The sequence below is a fragment of the Mytilus edulis genome, chromosome 4 (genome assembly GCF_963676685.1).
Source record: "Mytilus edulis chromosome 4, xbMytEdul2.2, whole genome shotgun sequence".
NCBI lineage: Eukaryota > Metazoa > Mollusca > Bivalvia > Mytilida > Mytilidae > Mytilus > Mytilus edulis.
The window spans coordinates 15,113,834-15,128,161 of record NC_092347.1 but is presented as its reverse complement, the minus strand read 5'-3'; the positions used below and the strand labels follow the sequence as shown (position 1 = coordinate 15,128,161).

Below are 14,328 nucleotides of genomic sequence, written 5' to 3'. Positions count from 1 at the left end.
ATATATGTCTCTGACCAGGATGAATGTAGTAATGCCAACTCGCCCCACTTATGGAAAAAGATGTTATCCCGATGTATATAAGTTAAATTCCGTAAATATTACTCCTGCCAACTCGCCCCACTTATGGAAAAAGATGTTATCCCGTTGTATATAAGTTAAATTCCGTAAATATTACTCCTGCCAACTCGCCCCACTTATTTGCTATCCCATTAAAAACCTTATAGAAACTTCTTATATTATTCCTTTTTTTTAATATACACAATGTAGCAGTAAGAAGTGAGTATTAATATTTCGGTAACGTGAATGTCTACTAGCCCCACTTATGAATAGTACATGTATGACAGTGGCGGATCCAGAGGGGGGGTTCCGGGGGTACGCACCCCCCCTTTATTTTGGCCGATCAATGCATTTGAATCGGGACAATCGGGACATATGTTTTGCACCCCCCCCCCCCTTTGCCCTGGGCTAGCACCCCCCCCCCTTTCGAAAATTCCTGCATCCGCCACTGATGTATGAATAGAGTTAAAGGCTACAAACTAGCCCCGCTTACGAATAAAATAATTAAACTGAAATTTAACCAATTTCACATGTGGGGCGATTTTTTAAAAAGTGGGGCGAGTTGGTGATCCAGGTTGGGGCGTTTTTTTTTTTAAAGTGGGGCGAGTTGGTGAAAAAGTGGGGCGACTAGGTGTGGGGCGACTTGCCAGTGGGGCGACTTGTCCTGCTTCCATTAAATCCACAAAATTGTAGATGTATTTTCTTGATATACAAAATCTGTTTTTCTAGATTTATTTAACATTTCTTTTTAAAAACATTGTAGCATTTTTTTTTTAGCAAATCTCGATATTCCACTTTGACAATTTGCTGAAAGTTTACTATGAAAATAAAAATAAATGTGAATCATGTCGTTAAATTTAGACTAACGTACTTCAATAATGCCATTGTCGGAAATGTTAATCGTGAAACTCGTGCATAAAAAAATCCCGCGGAAATGTGTGTACTCGTGGTCTGAGACTACTGTGTTATAGTAGTCTCAGTCGTGGTTTACGTCAGTAACGTATCGGACGTAAGTGTATTTGACACTATTTTTCTCTGTTTGATTATATAAAAATCGTTTATTATTTACGAAATCATTATTTTTGAAAAATAAACTTGATTTAGAAAAGAATGCTGTTTTACTGGATAAAAAAGACTCTTTTAACTGTTATTGTGGAAATGAAATACGTGCTCCCTTTACGTTCGTTCGTGTCGGCAAAAAGCTCTACAGAGCTTATGTTTGTATTTAATGTAACCCGACTTGAAATAAAATTTCTTATCTTATCTTATCTTATCTTATCTTTCGTCAATTTGTAAGAAAGCTCTATCAAGAACAATGAATTGTACGGTTACATGTGTTAGAAAGAAAAGAATATTTCATGTTTTTGTTTCAATAAATTGTCAGCATTTCAGTCTTATTCTTGTCGCTAAATAGTCTTCTTGTCGCTTCTTGTCGCTAAAAATATTCTTCTTGTCGCTTCTTGTCGCTTCTTGTCGCTAAAAATATTCTTCTTGTCGCTTCTTGACGCTTCTTGTCGCTAATTAGTGAGACCCGATTTTTATTCACCTTGACCTTCATTTCTTATTTCCTGTGACGAAAAAATGACAACAAAGAAAGGAACATATTTTTTATTGGTATTTTTCTTTTAACTTGTGTTTGATAATTGACAGTATGGATGCATGCCAAGCTGTTGAAAAAGAAGTCAACAAAGTTCTTGAAAAATTTACAGGTTTAAACCAACATTATGCGAATAACTTAGATGAACTGACGAACTCCATCCAGAGCATTCAAAAAGAACTGAATGAAGGTGTGCTTGAGTTTTTGTCTGTTTAAAAGCATAATTGTAGCTTATTTTGTATCTGTTTGTATACTTTGCCGACTCTGAATAAATCTTAATTGTTAAATAATTATTGCTTTTAAAGAATTATCATCAAAGTAAGAAGTTAGCTAACAATAACATCACACAAACTAGTCCAACAGCCACTTTTTCTTTGTGGCATCAAACATTTTCTCTTGTGAAAAATCTGAAGACAAAATTTATGGGATCTTTTGATTTCCAGTTATTGCGGACAAATAGCAATATAATTTAAAGGTGTTTATATACAACATGTAATTTAATTTCTAGTATCAAGAAACTTAATCATTGAGTGAAACAATACACCTTATCGCTAATCCCGGCTGACCCGGCCGCTTGAACTTTAGAAGCATACAACAATCATTTTTCTATTGTGGAGTCAGATATTTTGTTTTATGACGTCAAAATTTTATGGGAACCTGTGTGATATCCAGTAATGGCGGACAAATAGGGATAAGGTGTATATGAATATAAGATGATGTGGTATGATTGCCAATGAGAAATCTTTCCAAATGACAAAGAAGTTAACACCTAATATCCATGTTTATATTTCAAAATATTGAACATCAAATAATTCCAGTACATAACCTCTTGGATATTTAAAGTGACCCCTTTATCTCATTCAAAAGGGACCTAACATCACTAAATTAGAAATTATTAAACAAAGATTTATTGTAACTTGCAAAAACGTATTTTTTGTATGCATTTTGAAATGACCCTTTTGTAAATTTTGAAAGGACCTGAAGACAATGAGTTGACAGCCACACAATCATTGATTCTTATCCAGACTTTAAGAAGACTAAAAGAAGCTGTGTCAAGATATGGCCAGGAGCACAAAGATCTTCACAGTACTGTCTCAAAAGTTGGAAAATCTGTGGACAGGGTATTTTATAAATGTGTTATAGACAAAGTGTCAGAGTTCACGAAAAGTGGTGGTCCTCAGGATTTTACCACCAAAATTTTGCATAGGACTACAGAGTACAATTTTTGTATTTTTCAATAGAGTTAATAGTGAAGACCAGCAGATTTTCTTCAAGGACCACTAGGAAAAAAACAATTTGTGAACTCTGCAAAGTGTACATTTGTACATCTGTAATGACATAGTTTCCCTCAACCTAATATTATGAAACTTGAAAACAATGCTAATGATCACTAAACTTAGATCAATTTCAAATTTGGGTGCATTACTTTTAATGTTACCGAGTTATGCCTCTTTATTACGTTATATGCAAACCTGGGCATCGTCTTTGTCCCATGTACACCTTCTTCATTTAATTTCTAAAATGTTCAATTACATATACAGACAAAGTCACAATAGACAATCATTTTAAGTAATATGTACACTTTATTACATTGTATCAAGTTTATAAGTATTCCCTTTAATTTCAGAACTTTGTAAACGACTTCTCATCAGTCATAGTTGATAGAGCATTTGATGGTCAAGAGAAAGCTATGTTATTAAATGAAGTTGTATGTGAACATTTCATGAGGCAAGGCATGCTAGATGTGGCTGACTCTATTGTTGAGGTATTTATTGATGTGTTATCCTTGAGTGAGTAGATTTTGATAGTTGTCACCACCTTAATTCTTATTCAATTCTAATATTTTACATTTTAAAAGCTCTAGTTAAGGTGATGACAACTGATAACATCTGTACACTTATTTTACAGTTTCATTGCTAAAGACAAAGAAATTAGGTTTAAAAAATATTAACTTTCACTGCAGAAAATGACATCAGTTAGGAAAATACAGATTAATGAACAATAGTATGTTTATACATGCAATGCTACAATTGTCTAAAAAATATAATTTATAAGAAACAATAGTATAAAAAAATATATTATAAGAATGAAGAATTGAAATATTTGAGGCTTTTAAGTCAAAAGAGTCAAGTCCAATAAACCTCAATGAATGTGTATATCACTCCTTTTGATCATCCAGAACACAAATTTTAAACCTTTATAAAACTAAGCTTTTTGTCCAGCGTAACATTGAAAAATGAGAAATTATGATATGTTGCAGACATCCATTTCATATAAAACACATATGCATATACTGTTATAAAATAGGAAAAAAACAAAAGAAAAACTCAATTTTATTAGCTAGTTAAGTATGGGTGCAGTTTAGATATTCTTCTTTAGAAAAACATTGATCAATCGTTTACGAGGTTTAGTTCAATTTAGTAATAGACTAAGTATGGATTTAAAATTAGATTGTGGAAGAAAATGGGAAATAAGGATACAAAATGAAAATTGAAAGGCTTGTCAGTTTCTAAATCACAGGAAGGTGACTAAAGTGTCAAAATAGGTGCAAATTTGGTACCCTTACTAAAGAGTTGTCAATTTCTCTTAAATCATACATAAAAGACAGACTTTCTCTAATTTATTAAAGATATTTCAACTTTCAATTCCATTCTGTAGGTGTATCTTGTATCTTGAGTCTTATTTTTTCACTTAAGTTTTATTCATCATGTTGAAAATACTCTTAAATCATAGTTATAAGTTTTTAAAATATAGTATTTCAAAGTATCGTTGGATTTTTAAGAACATGTACCCGGTATATATATTTTGTGCAATGTGTCTCATAAGCCAAATGATATGCCTGTGTATTGATTGTTCTATGTATGTTTTAATATTATTGTATAATATGTAGGTCAATCAATATATGACACAATAATAAAATAGATTATTATTTATTTATTTTATCTTATTTTTTAATAGGATGCAGACCTTGCCATTGCTGAAGATAAGAAAGAACCATTTATGGAATTACACAGAATACTTGGTGCCTTAAGAATGAACGATCTTGATCCAGCACTATGGTAAGTCTAGTCAGTTTGAATAAAACATTCCAGAATGTATGGGGAAAAAATTTGATCAGAGAAATTCAACAGTTCATATAAAAAGGTACAATTTACATATAATTTTGGAATAAATGAGACATATGATTTTGGAATAACTGAGCTATAAGTATTTCAAAGTTATAGATAGTTAATATATGGAATATCTGAATTTAACAAAATAGTTGAAATAAGCAAAAATAAGTAAAAATATATTTGTTGTGGCAACAGCGAAGTCAGTTATACATGTACATGTGTACCGGTTTAGTGTGAACTAAAAGAAAGACAAATATAGAAGAAAAATAAAGAAAAACTTTAATGAAAAGATTCCAATTGAAATATTTTCAGAAAGCAGAATAAAAAAACCTAATGAAAAAGTTGGAGTTATCTCCACTTATATGTTTTCTCTTTTTATTGAAAAAAGATTACCGGTAATATAAAAAAAAATGAAACAAGCAGAATTGTTTCAATTTTTATGTGAACTGCTTAATATATTAACTTTTGTATTTCAGTTGGGCACATACACATGCAGTTAAATTGAGGGAAATGAACAGTTCATTGGAATTTAAGCTGCACAGATTAAAGTTTATAAACTTGATTAAAGAAGGACCTTCAGCACAACTAGCTGCACTTTATTATTCTAAAAATTTTGAAAAGTTTGCAGATCAGCATGCTAGAGGTATTGCTTCACATGTACTTAACTTCATAGTAATTAATAGATATATTTTATTTGTAATGAATAAAAAGAGACATAGGCTTTTCATCAATAAGATAAACCAACAAGACAAAAAAATAAAAGCAATTGACTGGAGTCGAAAACAAATTGTGATACAAAAAATAGAGGTTTATACATTATTTATCATCTTATTATTATCATTATTATCTTGATCTGACCACCATTCTTCCATCATTATACATTTGTAATGAATTTTGTTGTTTTTATTGGAGTGTAAACAAAATATGATAGACTTTTTGATACTTTGCTGATCAGTAGTTTTTTCTTGCTTTTAATAAGACCATAATAAGAGGTATATGGCATTACACTTGTTTTTAAGCTACTGGTTATATGATGTCAAAGTTCTCATATTATGTGAGAATTATAAAATGGAATGTAGCATATGTAAACTATTATATTAAAAAGTTGTTGAATGAATTTTATTAAATACTTTTAGAAAATAAAAAGATACTATTTTGTCACTGCACTTGGCTTTTAGGGGCAATTTCAGAAAAAGTAACATTTTTGGAGCTCACTTGTTCCAAAAAAATTATGTGTTATCTCCCCTCGTAATTCAATTTGTACATTCCCTTTCACCAACACAATTATCTGTAACTTTGAAAAACTTACAAAGCTCAGAAAATCTTAAGGTGGCTCGGGACTATTCGACTGCGCATAATTTCAAGCATGAATTACAGAAGTATTTGTCGTAAATTTTTTTCATATTTTGATTGATTAGAAATATTAAATCATTGTAGTTATGTGACTAATAGAATATTTTCGTTATTATCGGTATTTTTTAAAGGGTCAAAATGACATTTCACCCATTTTTACCATTTTCCCGCCAAAATTTGGGTTGTAAGGCAAAATAATTTTTTTTCCTTATCGGTGACCTATGTTTTTTATTGGCTCATTCTTTGAAGCTGTATTCCAGCTTTTCATATTACAGATTTTGAACGATTGTCATAGAACGTTTTTTTGATATTCCGAAAAAAATATGTCAACACCTCTATTTCCCCTATCATTTCATTGAAAAATGGTCCCTTTTACATACCTGTTTAAAAGTAAAATTTTGGGCTTGAATGGTCCGTGACCCCCTATTTTTTTTCGACCAATTTGATTCATTTTCTTTAAAGAATAAAATATCCAAAAATACGGCACTTCTGATAGAAACTTCGAATACGCCCGAGCCCCCTTAAGAATGAATATACAGACTTTTTCAAGAACTTGCAATTAATGTAAATTTAAAAGATAATTTGCCAATTAACGAACTGAAAATTATTTACACAAACCTGCTTTTTAGCTCACCTGGCCCGAAGGGCCAAGTGAGCTTTTCTCACCACTTGGCGTCCGTCGTCCGTCGTCGTCGTCGTTAACAATTTACATTTTGAACTTCTTCTAGAGAACCACTGAATGGAATGGAACCAAACATGGCATGAATGTTCCTTATGAGGTGCTGACCAAGTGTTGTTACTTTGTAGCCGATCTATCATCCAAGATGGCCGCCAGCGGGGGACTTAGTTTAACATAGGACCCTATGGGAAATGCATACAAATGACTTCTTTTAGAGAACCACTGAATGGAATGAAACCAAACATGGCATGAATGTTCCTTATGAGGTACTGACCAAGTGTTGTTACTTTGTTGCCGATCCATCATCCAAGATGGCTGCTAGCCAGGGACTTAGTTTAACATAGGACCCTATGGGAAATGCATACAAATGACTTCTTTTAGAGAACCACTGAATGGAATAAAACCAAACATAGCATGAATGTTCCTTATGGGGTGCTGACCAAGTGTTGTTACTTTGTAGCCGATCCATCATCCAAGATGGCCGCCAGCAGGGGACTTAGTTTAACATAGGACCCTATGGGAAATGCATACAAATGACTTCTTTTAGAGAACCACTGAATTGAATGAAACCAAACATGGCATTAATGTTCCTTATGAGGTGCTGACCAAGTGTTGTTACTTTGTTGCCGACCCATCATCCAAGATGGCCGCCAGCGGGGGACTTAGTTTAACATAGGACCCTATGGGAAATGCATACAAATGACTTCCTCTAGAGAACCACTGAATGGAATGAAACCAAACATGGCATGAATGTTCCTTATGAGGTGCTGACCAAGTGTTGTTACTTTGTTGCCGATCCATCATCCAAGATGGCCGCCAGCCGGGAACTTAGTTTAACATAGGACCCTATGGGAAATGCATACAAATGACTTCTTTTAGAGAACCACTGAATGGAATAAAACCAAACATAGCATGAATGTTCCTTATGGGGTGCTGACCAAGTGTTGTTACTTTGTAGCCGATCCATCATCCAAGATGGCCGTCAGCGGGGGACTTAGTTTAACATAGGACCCTATGGGAAATGCATACAAATGACTTCTTCTAGAGAACCACTAAATGGAATGAAACCAAACATTGCATGAATGTTCCTTATGGAGTGCTGACCAAGTGTTGTTACTTTGTAGCCAATCCATCATCCAAGATGGCCGCCAGCGGGGGACTTAGTTTAACATAGGACCCTATGGGAAATGCATACAAATGACTTCTTTTAGAGAACCACTGAATGGAATGAAATCAAACATGGCATGAATGTTCCTAATGTGGTGCTGAACCAAGTGTTGTTACTTTGTAGCCGATCCATTATCCAAGATGGACTCCAGCGGGGGACTTAGTTTAACATAGGACCCTATGGGAAATGCATACAAATGACTTCTTTTAGAGAACAACTGAATGGAATGAAACCAAACATTGCATGAATGTTCCTTATGCCGTGCTGACCATGTGTTGTTTCTTTGTAGCCCATCCATCATCCAAGATGGCCGCCAGCATGGGACTTAGTTTAACATAGGACCCTATGGGAAATGCATACAAATGACTTCTTTTAGAGAACCACTGAATGGAATGAAATCAAACATGGCATGAATGTTCCTAATGTGGTGCTGACCAAGTGTTGTTACTTTGTAGCCGATCCATTATCCAAGATGGCCGCCAGCAGGGACTTAGTTTAACATAGGACCCTATTGGAAATGCATTCAAATGACTTCTTTTAGAGAACCACTGAATGGAATAAAACTAAACATTGCATGAATGTTCCTTATGAGGTGCTGACCAAGTGTTGTTACTTTGTAGCAGATCCATCATCCAAGATGGCCGCCAGCAGGGGACTTAGTTTAACATAGGACCCTATGGTAAATGCATACAAATGACTTCTTTTAGAGAACCACTGAATGGAATAAAACCAAACCTGGCATGAATGTTCCTTATGAGGTGCTGACCAAGTGTTGTTACTTTGTAGCCGATCTGCCATCCAAGATGGCCGCCAGTGGGGGATATTTGAATGAAATTAAACATGTTCCTTTCCTTATCAATGAGGTTGTGTTGTCACTTTTAGCCAAATTTTATATTTTTTCATATGATTTCAAAAACCCAAGTAGAATCAGGTGAGCGATACAGGCTCTTGAGAGCCTCTAGTTATTAGTCCCTAACCGTAGAATTAGAAGGGGACCTTAGGTTTGTACTCCGTCTATCTGTCTGTATATTTGTATGTCTGTCCATCAGGCCAGCATATCAGTTTTTCTAGTTGGCAGTGTAGCTCAACATTGCTTAACATGTTAATAAGAATAGGTCTAGAGTTTAATTAAATATCTACAATTTTGAATGCATACTTTTAACTTTTCATGAACCCATCTCATTACTGTATTTCTTTTGGAACAATTTGCTTTAGAATTTCACATAAGTTCTTGCTCTAGCCAATTGTTGGCCATACACTTACTAGTAAATACTTGACCACTTATATTACAGATATACAGATATTGATGGGAAGTTTGTTATTTCTTAGACATGGAATACAGAATTCATCGTATAGCCATCTTCTCTCTACCATATACTGGGATGAAATCTGTGATATATTTACAAGAGATGCATGTACCTTGATGGGCATGTCCATGGAGAGTCCATTAAGTGTCAGGTAAGATTGCCAAAATTGTAGAAGTTGTTTAAAATCCCTGTTGGTTTACAACCAAGGACTTCTGTAGGTATGATGGTATATCATCTTATTAATAATCTTGATTTTGTATTGAAATTATAGATATTCAACTACCTTTTTATGAATAGGGATCTTATGAGTAATCATCATAAAAAAACAATACTGTGGATTCATTTATTTTTATGGGTATCAATTTTTTGGGATTGTTCAGAACTTGTATATTCATGGATGTTTGATTCTATGGTTTTGCTAATCTCTGTATACAAAGCCTATTATTAAAATTGAGAATGTGTCAAAGAGACAACAACCCGGCCATTTTAATATGTTATTAGTTGAACATTTGAATTCGTGGTTCAACTGTACCCATGAAACCTATGAAAATTGGTATCCCAACTATTAATAATAAATCCTCAGTAATAAGATAAAGAATCGGTTTCCTTTGACTTAATTCTAGAAGTCTTTGGATATTTTTAGTGTCTATTAATTTTTAGCAGTTAAGCACACACCTCAACTACGACTTAACACCTGCACAATGTTTAGGGTTTATATTTTCAAATATTCCCTCAACAAGCTATCAAAATCAATGGAGTAATTCAGGTGTCTGTAAAAGTCTTTCAACTATGATGATTTTAACTCCAAAAGTTCTGTAGAGGTTTAATCGATGAAACGATATCACCCCAAGAAGGCTTTCTGACATTGCATTTATAAGTATGTGTTCTAAATACAGTGTGAAAGGGAATGAGAATTTACAGTGTTACAACCCTATGTTGCTACAGTTAATACATTATTATATTTCAGCATTAAAGCAGGTTGTGTAATGATTAATTTGCTATATTTCAGCATTAAAGCAGGTTGTGTAATGATTAATTTGCTATATTTCAGCATTAAAGCAGGTTGTGTAATGATTAATTTGCTATATTTCAGCATTAAAGCAGGTTGTGTAATGATTAATTTGCTATATTTCAGCATTAAAGCAGGTTGTATTGCTCTGCCACCATTACTGAATATAAAACAAGTGATGCAGCAAAGACAAGTGTCAGGAGTATGGAGTAATAAAGATGAACTGCCGGTTTGTAGATTTAATGATTAAAAATGTATCTAAAAACATTAAAAAAGCCAAAAATGTTCTATATGGTTGTTAATTTGACTGTGTAGTAAATCAATGTTACTTGAATTGAATTTGAACTTATTTATAGTTTTTATAAGGCTTTGATAAGAAAAATGAAAACAACAAGAGAAAAAAAAAGATATTTTTTTTTATACAAATCACAAAAAGGAATTGACAACTTGATTCAGATTATTTTTTATAATAGTATTTTTGTGTATGTACAAATTGTAACAATGCATATATATTCTTTGAGAAAATTAAACTGTTCTTTTTATGTTTATCTTAAGAATAGCTTGATATATATTGTATTGATAGGTTGAGATAGAGTTGGGAACTGATTTCCGATACCATTCCGTATTTGCCTGTCCAATTCTACGTCAACAGAGTACAGATACCAATCCGCCAATGAGACTAATATGTGGTCATGTGATATCAAAAGATGCTTTAACCAAACTCTCCAGTGGTTCTAAGTAAGTACAATCTTATTATAGATCATATTCTGTGACTTCAGTGGTTCTGTGTCAGTACATACTAAGTGATAGGTTCTGTTTGTGACTTTCCATTGGTTCTAAGTTAGTACAACCTTATGATAGCTCCTGTTCTGTTACTTTCCAAAGGATCTTTGTAAGTACATCCTGACTGATAGGTTCTGGCAGTGAATTTCCTTTGGATCTTAGTAAAAATATCCTGAATGATACATAATGTTACTTGGTTTACATGTGTTTCTAAGTAAGTACATTCTCAATGATATTTTTAGTTATTCAGTAAAAAGACAAACACTTTGAAATAACAGATCATTGCTTACTTCCCTTTTAACAGCTTTTCCTATATGACATCATATAATTATGCCCCGTATTAAAAAAAACAAAACATGGTGAACAATATCTAAAATTGTAGAAGTGGTATCTGAATGTAAGAAAAGAAAAAAAAACTTAATTTTTTACAAGGAACACAGAAATATTATCATTTTTTACAAGGAACACAGAAATATTATCATTTTTCAATTGATTAGTATGAATGTGTAAATATTTTAATACGACCCAAGAGAAAGATTGTGTTCAACTAAAGAGGAAGTAATATATTTATCAATACATTTTAGGGTGAAATGTCCTTACTGTCCTGTGGAACAATCACCTTCAGATGCCCGACAAGTGCATTTCTAGTCACTGTGTGTATGCCCCTGGCAACCAATACAGACTTTATTGTTTGGTATAATGAAAATCAGGAAGTATGGACAAACCCTGCAATGACAATTTGTTGGAAGGTTGATAAACATTCACATGAAGTTTATTCATGAGTTTTATCTGCTGAACAAAAGTACAGTATAATGTAAATGACAGACAGACTTTTCTATTGAAAATATTTTGTATAGTTTTAATGCAGAATGAAATGGATTTCTAGTTATAACCTCACTTGTCCTTAACTAACTTTTAATTTAGAACAATGCTTCAAGTAAAATATCATCAGTGGATAATTTAACAAGAGGAAAAACGTTGTTACTTTGATATTTTCATGAAAATACAATGTTGATATATTTATTACATATTGTAATTATTATATGTGGAATTATTTGTTAATTTATATTCAACAAGTAATGCATTTCTTGTTTATGATATGTTTTAATACTGTTTATGACATTACATACATTAAAGGCAGTTTGTAAAAGGTAAACCCTTACAAATGATCTTTAGACCTTCCAAATTGTCACAAAACACAAAGATAACTTAATTCATTTGGTTGTAAGACATAACAAACCTGACACTGTAAAGAGTATACGATTGGTTAATCTCAGACAGCCAAGGATTTTTACTGAGATTTACAAGTCTTGCATTGGTGACAGTATTACATTGTTTCTCTCACCCTTTTATAGTTTTAATGGATTTAAAATTATAGAAATTGTGTGGAAAATGTGCATGAACACTGTTTCACATAGTAGATGGTGTAGCCAGGAATATCTTTGTCCATAGTAACCATGGCATGAACCAATAGTAAGGTGATTAACATGATTTGAATAGATTATTTTGGTATTTGGAAGCTAAACAGGAAGAAGAGTACATGGTGTAGCTTGATCAATATTTAACTGGTCAAAGATAAATTATGGGGCTCTATTGTTTAGGTCATATATAATAGACATAAGTTATGTAAAACCATCAGCAGGTCTGAAGGTTACATTTTCAAGAAAATAAACTACTTAAAGTTCTTATGTCCATACTTCCTTGTATATAATTGTGGGTCAAATGTTACATTATTATGATTTTCTTTTAGTCACATGACTTGGTTATTTAACATATGACATTATCTTACATAATTCAAAATGCCATCTTATTTCTCTTAATTATGAAAATATTAATTTTAACTCCAGTAATGTGCATTTCTAGGGTCAGGCAATGTTGGCATAAGCTTTTGTGTATTATTTTTGTAAAAACCACTTTTTATGCCCCACCTACGATAGTAGAGGGGCATTATGTTTTCTGGTCTGTGCGTCCGTTTGTCTGTCTGTTCATTCGTCCTTCTGTCTGTCCGTCCATCCGTTCGTCTGTCCGTCTGTCTCGCTTCAGGTTAAAGTTTTTGGTCAAGGTAGTTTTTGATGAAGTTGAAGTCCAATCAACTTGAAACTTAGTATACATGTTCCCTTTGATAAGATCATTCTAATTTTAATGCCAAATTAGAGAATTTATTCCAATTTCACGGTCCACTAAACATAGAAAATGATAGTGCGAGAGGGGCATCCGTGTACTGTGGACACATTCTTGTTATAAGGTATGGTTTTCACTGCAGATATCAAGAGCACAACCAAGAAACTAATACTTTTCTTAAGTAAACTTGAGTTATATGTTTTCATGATTTTTTTACCCATAAACAGTATAATTGAAACAATATTCCACCATGAACCAGTTATCACCGTCTTGGAATCACGTTTTTAGCTAAATTACATCATCCTGTGTTCATGTAAGATGACCTAGGTTAAATGTTTTAAGTTATATCAACTTGATGCAGTTTAGTTCTGATATCAATCTCTCCCCTTCTTTATTGATGAGGAAATATTGACATCATACAGAGCCTGTAATAATCATGTTGTTTATTCATTTCTATCATTATTCACATGTGGTCTTCACATGCCATATTATGCAAACACAATTCATTTGGTAACAACCCATAATTGACTGCTAAATCAACTGTTTATATAATTTCCCTTTACATATTCCTCATGTAAAGAAGATTTAAGAAAAACAGTAAATATCAGACATCATGCAAATCAGCAAAATTGTAAATAAATATGACTTGATTTCAGTTCAAGTGTGTTGTTTGATTTGACTTTGTATAATGCCGTAGTCTAGTGTACTAACTGCTTTCATCTCAGTGTGATTCATTATACATCAATAATTTACTATGGCTTGTGAATAGCATTTGTGTGATCCATTATTCATCAGTGATCAACTGAGGCTTATGAATCACCAAAGTGTGATCCATTATTCATGAATATTTTACTTTGGCTTGTGAAACACAATTGTGTTCCATTATTCATCAGTGATTTATTATGGCTTGTGTGTCACTATTATCCATTAATGATTTAGTTTGGCTTGTGAGTTACCCTAGTGTGGTCCATTATCCATCAATGATTTAGTTTGGCTTGTGAGTTACCCTAGTGTGGTCCATTATCCATCAATGATTTAGTTTGGCTTGTGAGTTACCATAGTGTGGTCCATTATCCATCAATGATTTTAGTTTGGCTTGTGAGTTACCATAGTGTTGTCCATTATCCATCAATGATTTAGT

At 33.0% G+C, this 14,328-nt stretch overlaps 1 protein-coding gene across 1 annotated transcript; it reads left to right on the top strand.

Annotated features, from left to right (window-relative positions):
• The first annotated feature begins 1,601 nt into the window (after positions 1-1,601).
• Positions 1,602-12,546, top strand: LOC139519053 (E3 ubiquitin-protein ligase RMND5A-like). The gene is made up of 9 exons (XM_071310813.1): positions 1,602-1,844; positions 2,630-2,775; positions 3,282-3,419; positions 4,613-4,713; positions 5,244-5,410; positions 9,260-9,425; positions 10,410-10,512; positions 10,867-11,021; positions 11,651-12,546. Exons 1-9 carry the CDS (start codon positions 1,709-1,711, stop codon positions 11,712-11,714), a joined length of 1,176 nt encoding a protein of 391 aa, XP_071166914.1. The 5' UTR covers positions 1,602-1,708; the 3' UTR covers positions 11,715-12,546.
• The last annotated feature ends 1,782 nt before the right edge of the window (positions 12,547-14,328 follow it).